The sequence below is a fragment of the Trachurus japonicus genome, chromosome 14, assembly GCF_045865225.1.
Source record: "Trachurus japonicus isolate A0001 chromosome 14, Traja_1.0".
Taxonomy (NCBI): Eukaryota; Metazoa; Chordata; class Actinopteri; order Carangiformes; family Carangidae; genus Trachurus; species Trachurus japonicus.
This window is the reverse complement of record NC_140920.1, coordinates 7005893-7020392: the sequence shown is the minus strand read 5'-3', so window position 1 is coordinate 7020392 and position 14500 is coordinate 7005893. Positions and strand designations below refer to the sequence as shown.

Sequence of the window (14500 nt, the reverse complement as noted above, 5' to 3'; positions counted from 1 at the left end):
TAAATTTTTCTTCGTCACTGTTCAAACACAAGACATGCTCTGTTATCAGTGTGATGGGTTTGTAAATAAAGTTGAATCAGAACAACTTCCTGTTCACCCTAATATAATACTAATAATAATACTTTTTTTTATCAGTCTGGTATTTGAACATCTGTCCTCATGCTTTTGGTTCTGTACTATACCAAAAAAAAACAAAAAAAACCACACATATCCAGAGCACCTGTTAATCCATGTGTATGGGAACATCCCATTGTCTGTTTAGCATTTCCTATAAGAAGACACTGGTTGTTAGCATGTTAGCATACTGTACGTCTGTTCTTCCACAAAGCAGTGTAAGTGGATTCACTACTGATATGACATTTCGACTCGATATTCTCTATTGCATGTGTCAGTTTGGCACTTTATTATAAGATGTAATCACTTCGGTCACACGTCTCTGAACTACTGAAAACACTGACGACGGCCACTCCTACGCTGCTATCCACACACGTACGGCCCTAAGGATGTGTGTGTGTGTGAGAGAGACACTGAAGACAGGCTGGAGACTACTATGTTTGCAGCTTTGGGACACAACAGGACCACCATTAAATACAAAAGGGAAAGAACTCCAGGAAATATGAGATAATCTGCTAAATGCGTATGTATGTTTGTTAGTATCATCACTGATGCTTTATTAACGATGGCAAATAGTAAGATCAATGACAACCCATGTGGCGGTGGAAAAAAAGTGGAAGTAATTAATAGTCACTTAGACGAGCAAACGTTCTTCTGGTGGTTTCGGGGACAGTTTTTTCTCCGTGTGTGTGAGTGTCTTTTCTTTTAAACTCTGCTGAAAATATTTAAATCTACTACTCAGAAGCTGCACAACAGGTAATGTTGCAACTCACTAGTTCAACAGATATAACAGTTTGACAGGCCTTAGTGAGAGCAGTGTACATTGATCACAACATAGAAAACACAAGATAAATAAGCTCAAGCTCCATTGACACATCGAACAAAAATGTATCTTTGATTATAACTGACAGGATCCAGTGTAATCTTCTCCGGGGCTATATGAAGATAAAATACATTTTCTTTCAACAGAATAAATAAATAAATAAATAAATACCATCAATGAGTAAGTAAATAAATAAATAAATACCCGATTACCGCCCGAGTATTCTACATGGTCAGTCCAGCATAATACAATAAGTCTAATATACTGTATGGTGATATACTGTAACAATGCTGACATTACAAAATATATTCCCTTTTACAAAATCCCAAGGGCCTGACAAGTGTTTTGTTCTCTTTATATTTTATGTACATTAACAATGTGATTTACACCCATTCATCGTGAGTTTACAAATCATACTTTATGAGCACTGTCTCCATTTGTTTGCATACTGGTGTCTATCAAAAGTGGCCTGTAGGGGTTGTAATTTGTGTGGGTTACATCTTTTTTTTTTTATCATACACAACATTTACAATTCAGATGCTTTTTGTTTTTTTTGCTGTGTTCTCTTCACGTTGCGCCGTGTCATTATAGGGGAAATTTCTGAGGGGGGAAAAACAACGTGAAAACAAATAAAACTACAAAATGAACTTTTGGCCAAACCAGAGAATCAGTTTCCTCAATGTGTGGGTTTTTTAAGAGACAGGAAGTGAGATGCTTGATAATAACATCTGTAACACAATCAGATGTCTCGTTTCCTCAAATGTATGCTCTTTAAGTTTTATTTATTAGTAATATTATTGTTGATTTATTGTCAGAATGACACTAAAATGAGCCCCTGTCTGTATTGACGTTTACATTAAAGGCTCAATTAGTTTGAAGACAAAATCTCAGCCTGTGTTTATCACTCTGTGTTTATTAGAGAGCTGAACTCGCTGTAGTTCAGTTTTCTCTTGCACAAGCTTCAAATGACCAAAATTACAAACGGTCCATGTTCCGGTAGCGAATGACTGCGAGGAACATGAATAAACCAGTGATCGGGCGCAAAGATAACTTGTCAACTGAAAAGCATAAACTGGGCACTTTTTTTTTTTTTTGAAATTGCTTCATTTTTTCAAATTTTCCTAGAAAAAAAAAAGTTGAATCAAATCCTGAATGATAATCAACAGTGCTTGTTTTTTAGTTTCCATAGCCAACAATAGAAGACCATAAAACATCTTGATTTTTCTTCAGTTTTTCTTTTTGTTGGTTTTTTTTGGGCCTGAAAGGCGCATGCAATAAATGTAAACCACTATGTAATAGTAAAATATATACAGTGTCTGTACAGTTGAGCAGTGTCCATAACAGCATCATTTGCTCTGACCACACATGAAAAATGCAACTTTCACTTGTGCTAACATGTTAGCTAGGTAAACTAAAAATAAATTAGCATTATCAAAATGAATTTCAATGTCACTGTCTAACATAGCTCTGTTAAAGTGCTTCAGATTCTCTGTTTTAATATGAAAAAGAAAAGTGAAAATAAATGATAAATGACATAATACTCATAATCAGCTTTGATTTCTCTGATGGGTTCTTGATGTGATCTGAAGTCCTGTTTGGTTTGATAGTTTATTGTAGAAGGAAAGTATTTGACTATAAATGAATCAAGTTTGTAAAAATCCCATTGAGAGGAAATGAATGAGAAATACCATTTGAAAAGTCCCAAAAGAAAATAATAAAAACAAAAAAACTGAATTTCTCACACAACCAATGTTTTCACGACACATCTACAAACCTCTTCATGCCGGTAAAATGTAATGCTACAACATTTGCAATGTCTGTTATCAGAGTTATCAGATAAAATAACTTAAACGTTAAAGAGATTAAAATCCGAGAATTAAAAGGAAAAAAAAAAAAAGAAGAAGCTTTGAATCAAATCTCTGGATGTTTCAGTGGGTCCCCCTCCTTCAGAAATGTTCCTTGCTGGCGCAGAGCGTAATGTAAGGATGTAATGAAGTGTGTGATGATGAGGCTGGATACACACCAGGGCCTAGAGATAGAGATAGGAGACCCAGTAGACCAGGTTGAAGAGACCAAAGGCGGTGGGGAAGAAGATGCGAGCGTACGAGTCTATCTTGGCGACGCGGATGTGCAACCTGCCGTGCCGCCAGGCTCCGGAGCGGCAGTCTTCGAAACAGCAGAAGAAGCTGGTGCAGTCCTTCCCGTCCAGACACTCGTAGCCGTACTCCTCGTCCCGCTCCTGCATGTGTGTGGCGTTGTTCATTTGAATGGCAGTGGCAGAGCGTGGACGGATGTCTACCGTGGGTGTCTGCTTTTAACAGGACAAAAACGACACAGTTAGCCACCAGAGCCCCAGAGTGCTGTAATCAAGACCTCACTGACAGAACAGGGGTCCTAATTTGAGCTGCCATTTCCTGTCTGCCACTTCATTTTCTGTCATTAGTCAGCAAAATGTAATTTGCACCTTCGACTGGCCAATGCGCCCATTGTAGACCCATAAATACCATGTGTGGATTTAATTAGTGAGGCTTATAGTGACAAAGGCTCGGTCTCCATGGAACCCGTGTTTGCAAATTACACCTTTGGGGTGGGCTGTAGCTGACAGCTGAGGCAATCATAATATTTAGGACGGTAGTTAATTTAACAGATATATAAAGCTAGTGCTGGGCAATGCTCCTCCATGTTTTCATTGTGACTACGCTGCTGCTGCTCCACAGCGTTTCAGCATGCTGGGAAAACACCAGCGAGCGTGTCACTTGTTCCAAGGACACTTTTTAGAAAAAAAAAATGCTCTTAAGGCGCGGAGACTCAAAAGAATTTCGTAATTCGAACCTGTATGGATGTTGTAAGCGTTTTTCTTCTTCTCTTTCTCTTTCTTTCTGAAATGCATTTATAGGATATGTTGTAACTGGCTTATGATGCTGCTAAGCTTTAGGGAGGAGCATGTGTTGGCAGATGTGTAGCGCACAGCTCAATATTCCTGCAGCCCACTCTCGCTGTCACTAAATGGGTTAAAATAAACCTCCTTTTCAAACTGTGCTCACCACTGGAGGCCACATGCCTTTCATTTGTGACGATTCCTAAAATAGGACAGTGACATCAGCGCGACTGTGGCCCTGTCATTCTGCAGGGAGACAATTAGTATTCAAATAGACCCGTTTTCATCAGCGTTTTATCTCAGGATGCCATGCCACCTTTGCACAAATTGGAGTCCTGGCTGTTTTGGCAGATTAAAAGCCCCCCTCCCCTCCCCTCCCTACCCTCCCTACTCTGCCCTTCCTCCCTCTCTCCCTCCCTGTGGTGGAAGTGGAAGGGTCCTTGACCTTGCTGATAAACTGGGGCATCAAGCTCATCACTTAAAAAAAAAAGACACAGCGAGTTGAGCACAATCCAGAATTCAGCTTCTAAGAATTTCACATCACTGCCTTCACCACAACAAAAAAAAGTGCAAGTAGTCGTCATTTAGTTTGTTCTTTATGTTTTGGCTTCATAACATAGGAACAATAATCTATAAATGACTGTACCAGCACTCCAAATATGACTTAACAGCATGTGTGTTGTGAATTTGGTTAATATGAATCAGTTCGCAACAAGCATCGCTTTTTTTTTTTCCCTCACCCCCCCTTTTTTTTTAATGTTGGCATGCTTTTGCTTGCTGCGAAAAAATAGGTCATTGCAGTTTTAGTTTAGACATAACATTATCTACTGTTAGCATGCATCCTCAAACAAGCTTAAAATACTTAAACTTGATTGAACTGTTCATTCCCTACGACCTCTCGTGTTGCCCAGCACTAGTGCACAAACCCGCTGTCCCTTTGAAAACGATACATAACCACAGAACAGAGCAACATACGGGTTAGTTTCAGCGTTTTTGTCCTTGGTCAATGGGACGGTATGTTGAGTTAATAAGGGGATTAGCAGAGCAGGTTATGACTCGGTTCTCAAAGGGGATTGGTTGCACTGGAGGAAGCGCAGTGGAAGCTCAAGCAGAAGGAGCATTAACAGCATCCTGCCGCGTGGCCGGGGTCAAGCCTGGCTGTGCTGAGTCGGTGTTGGCAAAAAAAATCAAATTGAAATTAAAATAATAGTAATAAGAAACACTGAAACAACACAGTGGCACTGGCAACTTTAACTGGCTGAAAGTAGACAACCTCTCAGAGAAGACAAAGGGCGGAAACACTCGGGATCGTTCCTGGAGGATCCCTGGTCAGGTGGCTGACGCTGAATATTTGATGTCAGTGTTTCCATACTGCAGGTGGAGTTTTTTCTTTCTTTCTTTTTTTCACTGGTATATTTAAACTCATGTTTGTGCTGAAAATCTAACGTATCCAACCTTAAAAATGTCCCCCCCTGGTAAAATATTGATGGTGGACCTCTGTGTGGAAAAAGCAGATTGTCTTGTCTTGACTGGTGTGTTGAGTTTAAATTTAGATCTTTGTGAGCTCCCACCCACCTGGATGATGTTGTTGTTGTTTTTTTTGGTGTGTGTGTGTTATTTTTAAAGATTAGCATGTGTTAATCTGCTGAATGGACCTCCAACTCTAATTAGACTCAGATCACAGTGCAGGGGTTGTCTGTTTCAGTCTGTTAAGGCTCTGCTGACTCTGTAGGAAGCGTCAGGTTGAGAAGCCCAACAAACACACAGGTATAGATTTACTGGCAGGAGGAGGGAGAGAAGAGGAAGCTATTGAAGCGGCTGCTAGTTCACTGTGGTTACAACAACAACAAAGAGTGAAACAGGACAGAGGGAGCCAGAATGAGTCCACACTGGGCCCGGACTATTACATTCCTCTGGACAAGGGATGTGTGGGATGGTTATTTGAATTTAAAAAAAAAACTGCATAAGTACGTCTGGCTGGCTGCCTCCGCACTGTGCACTGCAGAGCGCCCCTTTTTAATGTTATCTCTGATACCTATTTAGTAACCGAGGAGGAGTACAGTAAGAATGCAGGTAGATAAAGAGGGAATAGAGAGAGGCGTATCTGCTGTAGAACAGACAGAAAAGCAGTGAGGTGCTCGGGGCTCAAAGAGCCAAAATGCAGCAGACACATGCAGTCAGACACAGGCAATATACCTTTGAGGAAAAGAGCCGGAGGAGCTTTTGTCCAGACAGGAAACAAAGAATATGTGGAATTGAAAGAGAGTAACAAAAAAAAAAAGAAAGAAAGAAAAGAGTACAGGTAAACAGAGAAAAGAACACATTAATAAAAAGGAAAAGGAAAAAGAAACAGAGACACAAAGATAATGTGTGAAACTTACAAGTACCGTACTGTTTAACTTAAAATGGAAAGAGAGGAAATATACTGTAGAGAGACATACATGTTACAAACAGACACAGGAGGGGAAATGCATGGTGGGATATTTATGTATCTCACATGCTTCTTACACCAGCATCACCTTAGGGAAAGAAATATTACTGCAAAACTAGAAAGGTTAAGTTTTACACCATCCACAATTCAGGTTTAAATACTGACATCATTACAGTGTGTTTTCACAGTTTGTCTTACACAGCACTTCTTCAGAGTCGTGTGTAATAAACACTGTGCTGCTAATGCACAATAAACTAAACTGTCAGGAGGAAATCTGATCCTGACAAACTCCTTCTGCATCTTAAACCAACTTTTATCGACTAGAACTGAATCATACGACAAGCAGAGCAATAAACTTAAGAAATACTCTACTCTACTATAATTCTTATTATTTCTAGATTCTATCATTCATTAAGTCAAAGACCTCCTTTCCTTGTCACACTTCGTCCTGCAGAGAACCTAGAAAAGCTCCTCTGAGATGACAGACTGGCATCACACCTTCCACTTCATTATTCATTCATTGGTCCACCAGACAGTTAGACCATGTGCAAAACCTTCGTTTCGGATGCTGAAAACTAGAGCGCCCCACTTTCTCCCCTAAGTTCCAGTTCAATACTCCTGTTCACCCGAGCGCAGTATACTTAGAGGTTTAAGATTTAATAGCTTTCAAGTCTTGTGAATCCTGTCCAAAAAAAAAAAAAATGCCATGACTTCAAAGATACATTTCAGTTACCAGCAGGCCTTGCAAAAAAAAAGTCCAGAAAAGTGGTTAAGTTATCCAAAAATACATTTAAGAAATACCAACAAACTTTTTTTTCCTACTAAGAAGACATCAAGTGGCATATCTGGACTCAGTTAAAAAAAAAAAAATCTTCACAAGTCTAGAGTCATGAACCAACTCTCACTTACTGGGAATGAAAAGAAATAAAAAGCAAATATTTTGGTGCAACACAGTTTTACTCGTGTGAAATACAGCCGTCAACCATTTATCTGTTTGGAAAACTGACAGGAAGATGAAAATAGAAACGAGGTGAAAATTTGATTTCTCTCCAGTATGAAATCTGTGATGTGCTGGTTGTGTTTCTATGTTTAAGTTGTTATCGTATATACTTATATACACGTATAAAACAGAGAGACAGAGGAGTACTGTAGGTCTTTCCTGTCCAGCTCAATAAATGCTCATATATTTGTATTCAACCTAAAGAGGTTGTGACCTCTTGAGGGATTTAAAATCACATCAACAACGCCAACTTTACAGTCATGTGACGTGGGTCTAAATTACAGCTGTGACAGATGTGTGTCAGATTAAAGGAAAAAGGTTGCTGCTGCGCTCATTGAGCAATTTGAGTCGGTGGCCCCCGTGGAAGCTGCTCCCTTAGGGATGATAAGCAGCGTGTGGCTGTTTCCTGAGGCTTATCCCAGCTCTGTGACACAGAGGGGGGAGGGGCTACTTGATCTTTCACCTAAATAAAGGATACTGTACACACTCTTCTTACATACTCATACACACATCAATTAGGTTTATAGCTGCATGACAAAATGAAGGAATAAAAAAAGAGAAATGTTAAGTTTTAGAAAGACGCTCACCGGGTTTTTCTTCTTCTTGTCCTTTTTGGCGGACGGCTTCCTGTTGCTGACAAAGTAGTGCAGCGTACCGTACTCTATGAGCGCGGCAAAGACGAAGATGAAGCAGACGGACACGAACAGGTCCATGGCGGTCACGTAGGAGACCTTCGGGAGGGATTTCCTGGCGATAGTACTGAGCGTGGTCATGGTGAGCACAGTGGTGATGCCTGGTGGACAGACCACAGAGAACATGGTGAAGGAGTTATTATTACACTGGTCTGTCTGTCTTATCTGTGGTCGCTCCTACAGCAGCGACTCCTCAAACCGCTCATTACGATACTAAACAGGCGTCTTTTTAGCGCTTAACGTGTTCGTCTGTCGCGAGGTTGTCGGCTCGCTTCGTTTTTCTGACATTTATTCAGACACTTAAAGAAGAATTAAAGATATGATTTCATGTGTTTCTAACAGGATCTTCTCCTCAAACCAGTCTGGAGGCAGCTGAAGTCCAAGCAGGGATTTAAAAACTTGAGAGTTAATACATGTTTGATCTTGCGCATCGTCGTCTGTGCTCCTGGGAACACACGTGCTGCAGAACGATCCAGTGTAGAAAAGGTGCAGGTTTCTCCAATAACACTAAATTCAGTTTCCCTGCAGCTCTATGTGATAGAATAAAACACTAAATTGATTTGTCACACTGTCTATTTCATAACATACATCAGACTGGAGGTTTATCTTGTCCACAGAAACACACGTGCGACTCTTTAACAAAACTGCCACCAACAGAATTTGATTAAAAACATCAGCAGAATAAAATAAATGTATAAATGATGAATTATTTGAAGCAGCACTCGTGAATTAGCAGCTTTTGTGAACAACACAGGAAGTTGTGTGACTGACATGTGCAGTGTATATAAAAGAGGATTAATCTTTGCCGTTTAATTGCAAGTGCTTAACAGTTAGGTGGCCATGAAGGGGGGGGGGGGTGAGCAGCTGTTTTCACTGTCCTCTTGATCCACATACTTTACTGGTCTGTGGTTCAACGGCCACTGACCACCAGCACACGGACTGACACAACACTACAGTCCTGTACCAGCCATCTGCTGCTGACCCCTCCCCTCTCTCCCCCCTCTTTACTCCCTCTGTCTGCCTGTGACGAGGATGATGAGGTGCAGAGATGACACATGCTGAGGAAATGCCTTTATAAGTGCACTGATACAGCAGATTAGCAACACACAACCACACAAACGCCAACAAGCAAACAAACAAACAAACCGACATGACGCCTCCTTCCTGTAAACAGACCAAACATGGAAGAGAAGAGAAGTCGCCTCGTATACACACACAAGACGATCTCTGTCTAAATTTAACGTGGACCGAAAGACGTCAGTCTGCGTCAAGATTAACGCCGCCGCAGCAGCATTGTGAGTGAATTGATATATTTCTGGACGGCATTGAAGGATTAAGAATTATGTCATCTGCATTAATCTGCTTCCCTAACCACCTGGCTGCCTGTACCTCCGCAACATCTTTCAAAGAGGAAATTAAGATATTTGACTCGGTGCAATTTTAGCAGGGAATTAATAGTTATCATTTCAACTGCAGATCTGGAAGCACAAGGAAACACAACAACCTATTTTTAGAGAGATTAATGACTGACAAAGTAATGATGAGAGAGCGAGGAGTGGAGGGGAGCTGCCTGCAGGGATTGTTTTACATTCAGTTATGCTCACTAATGATCACATCACATGGACTGGAGGTCAGGATTTAGAGCCTTAAGGGGACAGGAGGAAAGCTGACTAAGGAATATGTATGTAGCTGAATCCTGAGTGAACTTCTGCAGGATGTCCACTGGACGCCAAGGGCAAGTTCACAAGTTGACAAAAAATTCCTTGAAATCCTCACTTCTGCCCCCGACAACCCCCACCACTCCTCTTTTTTTTTCTTTTTTTCCCCCCATTTTGTGTCCTTTTCTGCATTCAGCGCCGAGGCCACCTGCATTATTATTGTGCTGAGGCTGCATCTCTGCATCTTCCCTTCTGCACTGCATAATTAATGCCTCATTAAGGCATGCATGAAAACATATGCGCCAGGATAGGCTCTTCTAATCAAGATGGACTAGATTCCTAAGCAGCTGCCCTGTCTCTCTCCGAGGGGAAAGAAGAAGAGGAAGAGGAGAGAGGATGGTGAAGGAGAAGACAAAAGGGAACAGGAGAGGATAGAGGAGCAGGACAGAGGAAGCTGAGAGCAGATTGTTCTTCAATATGGTGGCGTGTGTGTGCAGCTACCACCGGGTCCTTGATATGTTTCACAGCAGAGTAATTAAGGACAGGATGTCTGATGAAGCTCAGGTAAAGACTCAGTGAAGTTTGATGTTAGAGTTACAAGACAAGTTCATTCTTTCATTTATTCAGTAAAAGACTGGATGAGGAGACGGTTTGTTACCTAATGACGTCCTGGCAGGTACTGCGTCCTTATTGATCCAGAAAGAGACCCAGGACAGGACGACGATCAGGGTGCAGGGGATGTAGGTCTGGATGGTGAAGTAGCCCATCCTCCTGCTCAGGTCGAAGAAGACGGTCAGCACCACGTAGTCACCTGAGGAGAGAGGGATGAGACGAGAGGAGAGAGGAAGAGTGAGGGAGGAGCGGAATATATGAGGAAACATCAGGCATCAAATGTTTCTATGTACAGTTTATTATGAACAGGGAGAAAGTGTCATATTGATCAGTGTGGACTGTTGATGTCCACACAGTTCACACTAAAAGACAAGGATCAGATCATTTCAATAAGTGTTTGTTACGTCCGGCCGCTTGAGTCGATGCCGACACATCAGACGTGGAACAAGCTGTTAAGTTACAGACGGATCAATACATCAATACTTCACTGTAACTTCACTGTATCACTTTCATCTGAAATCTCCAGTTGCTCTGGGTAAACTAAACACACAGAGAGCCGGACCTGCTTGAATGCACACAAACACACACACACAGAAGCTGGTCTCCTGCCAGTAGTTAGCTGGAACATGAACACCAGCATCCAGCTGATGATGAGCCGTCGCCGGGCCGACCGTCTGACCCCGGCAGATGTTGGGCCTTTAGACGCTGAGGTCAGTGGAGCCCAGGTAGCCGTGACCCTGACGGTACACATCCTCCTGCCTGCCTGTTTAAAATGCAAGCTAAGCATGCCTACACACACACACACACACACACACACACGCTACAGCACACAAGCAATTCTCCATTGACCCCCATGTTAAAATAGCCGAATTTACAGCTTAAAAAAACATATTTACAGCCTGGTACATTTTATATTTTTTGGTCTCTATCGATGAGTGACAGGTTCGCAGACAGTCACCGGCTGTTAATTGGTTGCTTCGAGTTCAGTGGGCGGGTTCTCGGCCGGCAAACCGTCGCAGCTCTCCAAATATGGAAAGTACACAGTAAAATCCAAGATGGCGCAGTTCAAATCCCCGTAGTAGAGGCACAAAACAGACTCCCCCACACCAATGGGTGATGTCACCGGTGCTACGTCAATTCTTTTTACAGTCCATGCTTAATACACATAAACACACACACACACACACACACACACACATACACACACACACACACACACACTTGCACCTGGTAATGAGGGTGAATCGACTGGCATGTAAATGAACAATCTCTCAGCACAAGCACACACACACACACACACACACTCCTGTGAGCCTGACAGTTCACTATAAACCTGCCAATAGTCTCTCTCCTGATCCTCTACCTATGTGTCTGTCTGTCTGTCTGTCTGTCTGTCTGCTCGCTGACGGCCTCCAGCTGCAGTCGTTCGTCTGCAAATTGATTAACGTCAGACTGTTAACAATGTCGGAAACCCCGGCCTGGCCCCTCGCTGCACCTTGTAACCTGCAGGGCATCGAACCTACTCACTCTCAGCCATCTATCTCTGCAGAGTGTATGTGTACAGTGCGAGCGTGTGTGTGTGTGTGTGTGTGTGTGTGTGTGTGTCTGCAGCTGCCTGGGGAGCGAACAGCTGGCTAATAATTCTCCTCCTGAGAACGGCTGCACGGCACAAACTGTGGTTTATTGAACAACAGCCAACATCTGTGTGTTTGTGTGTTAATGAGAGACAGACATGTGTGTGCTGAACCCCGTGCACTTTGTTTGACGGAGTCCTGGTGTACTGTCTGGACAGGGACCAGAGTCTTCTGTGATTTATACCCAGCATGCACCTCTGTCTCACCCAGCCATTGATAGCATCATTAAATAAACCAAGTGCAATAACCCCCCTCGGCAGCAGCAGCAGCACAACCACAACTATTCACATCACCACGCGTGTGTTTTCTGCTGATGCAGGCAGGTGCAGGGGATATTACAGTGGGCCGCCTCGGCTTGTAGGAGTGCTGAAGACACATGAAGACAGGCTGCTGCTCTCCGGGGTCCCGCAGCCCACTATTTTGTTTTTATTAACATTACATTAGCAGGAGCCTAAACCGGAGACCCCTGACAGCTGAGAAACGGCCGGTTAATATACTTATTCCAGCTTGCTCAGCAGCACCAACCCTCCTTCACATTTACTCCGACTCTTAATGATAATGGGCTCTCCGCGGCGGGGGTGAGGTCGGCCCGTCGCTCCGTCGGCCGCTCGGTGTGAGACCCTCCTGTCGTACGTCTCTCTCCGTCCGAGCGCCAGTTTCATTACAGGCCACAGCACTTTGCCAGGAAGACACTTTGAGGAGGTGTTATCGACCGGCGCCCTCCCCCCGGGCAGCCTGATGTATCGGTATCAGACCGCCTGCCATTACTGCTCCATGGTAATGCATCAGTTTGCTAATGACTTCCTGATTCCACTCAAAACAAAATGGTTTCCAGTTCCCCTCCCCGGCTTTAGCGCTTGGCTGCGATTCCACAACATCACTTTGTCGGGAGCAAATAGTTTAGTGCCCCAAGTGAACATCCCTGACACTGTTAGTGGATGTGTGAACAATAACACGTTTACATACAGTCATTTGGTTTTGCAAAGGATTCTGATGGCTTGTTAAAAAAAGTAGGCAATCCCACTGTGAGGAAGGGGCGCCACTGCGCCAGCATCAGTTACTTAAAGGGATACTTCACCCAAAATTGATAATTCACCAATTTTCTACTCACCGGCATGCCAAGGAAGGGTTTGGAGAACTTTCAGAGTCATCAAAACGCTTTTGGAGTTCCAGGGGGGGTCCAGTTGGCAACAGATTTTCATATAATGGCGGCGGATAGAGTTCACTTTTGAATCGTCCAAAACACACACTATGAAACATCCAGATACCTCCATACTGCTCGTCTGTACTGACCCAAGTGTCCTGAAGCTGCCACATGAAAAAGTTGTTCGGAAAAAATTTATGTTGTTGTAGTAGTAGGTCCCAGTGGCTGCGCGAGATTTGCTGCGAGCAAATCTCGCAGCAAATCTCGCGCATGCGCACAAACATCAACAGAGCCACTGGGAGCTACTACTACAACAAGGCTAAAAACAGAGATCACATTAATTTTTTCCTAACAACTTTTTCATGTGGCGGCTTCAGGACACTTGGGTCAGTACAGACGAGCAGTACGGAGGTATTTGGATGTTTCATAGTGTGTTTTGGACGATTCAAAAGTGAACTCTATCCGCCGCCATTATATGAAAATCTGTTGCCAGCCGGACCCCCCCTGGAACTCCAAAAGCATTTTGATAAGTCAGAAAGTTCTCTGAACCCTTCCTTGGCATGACGGTGAGTAGATGATTGGTGAATTATCGATTTTGGGTGAAGGGAAGTATCCCTTTAAAAACCTATAAATTTTTAATATAAAGCAGTTATACTTGGACTCTTATGGACAAAATGACAACAACTAATTCACCATCACCTGACTGTAAAACTATTTTGTCATTGGTCTTTTTTAAATATACTGGTGCACCTGAATTAATTATTCTTTTGTGCTTGCAATCAGTGAATGTAGGAAGACTGCCAGTGCTAGAGAATCAAAGGTTTCAGAGGCCAGACTTAAGATATCCACAAACGTTCAGTTTCTCAGACTTTCATCAGAGCATGGACATGGGTGCTTGCAATTAGTGAAAAATGAACTGAATATTTGAATTTTGGAGGATTTAACTGAGCTAATGAGGTACAGTATGTTAATATTGACAAAAGTTTATTAGGTGTCTGCTACAGCCATGTTGCTGCTAATTAATGGCTGCCTGCGGGCCAGTGAGTGTTAAAGGGTTAGGGTTTCATCACGTTATCCGTCCTTATTAGCCACTGTTGTTGTTTTATTAGGCAAAAAAAAAAGAACTTGAATCTTCTCTGTTCAGATTTTCCTTTCCAGTCTTGGCATTTGTACATTTTGTTCGAGTCTGGAGGAAACTCTGGGTTTGGCAGATTTATCCTCCTCTCTCTACATGTGCTATACGGGCAAAGATATATGTTTTTTTGCACATGTGCTCAATCTGCCTGTGTGTGTGTGTACAGTATGCGTGTGTGTGCTTGTGTGGGATGAAAGGCGCCTGTTTATTTCTCATAAGACTGCAGCTGCGATATCAAAGCACCGGAGCCTTTCGTGTTTCGCCTTCCTCCTAATGGGAGCCCTCCGACTAACCTTAGCTAGAACTCCCCATCTGTCAACGCCAACAGATGAGGGTGTGTTCACAAGACTGTTGTTCACACTCCATCTATACACATCTC

At 42.8% G+C, this 14500-nt stretch overlaps 1 protein-coding gene across 4 annotated transcripts in view; it reads right to left on the bottom strand.

The window, feature by feature from the left end:
- Positions 1 to 2167: 2167 nt before the first annotated feature.
- gabrg2 (gamma-aminobutyric acid type A receptor subunit gamma2) overlaps positions 2168 to 14500 on the bottom strand; it is a 51750-nt gene continuing 39417 nt past the window's right edge. The window contains exons 7-10 of one of the 4 annotated variants that reach the window (XM_085797238.1): positions 10255 to 10407; positions 7834 to 8039; positions 6012 to 6035; positions 2168 to 3248 (exon numbers count right to left, since the gene is read on the bottom strand). In XM_085797238.1, the coding sequence (XP_085653364.1) occupies positions 2967 to 3248; positions 6012 to 6035; positions 7834 to 8039; positions 10255 to 10407 (665 nt within the window). In that variant the 3' untranslated portion in view covers positions 2168 to 2966. The remainder of the gene's footprint in view (positions 3249 to 6011; positions 6036 to 7833; positions 8040 to 10254; positions 10408 to 14500) is intronic. The other 3 variants (XM_085797236.1, XM_085797240.1, XM_085797237.1) reach the window with 3 other exon arrangements.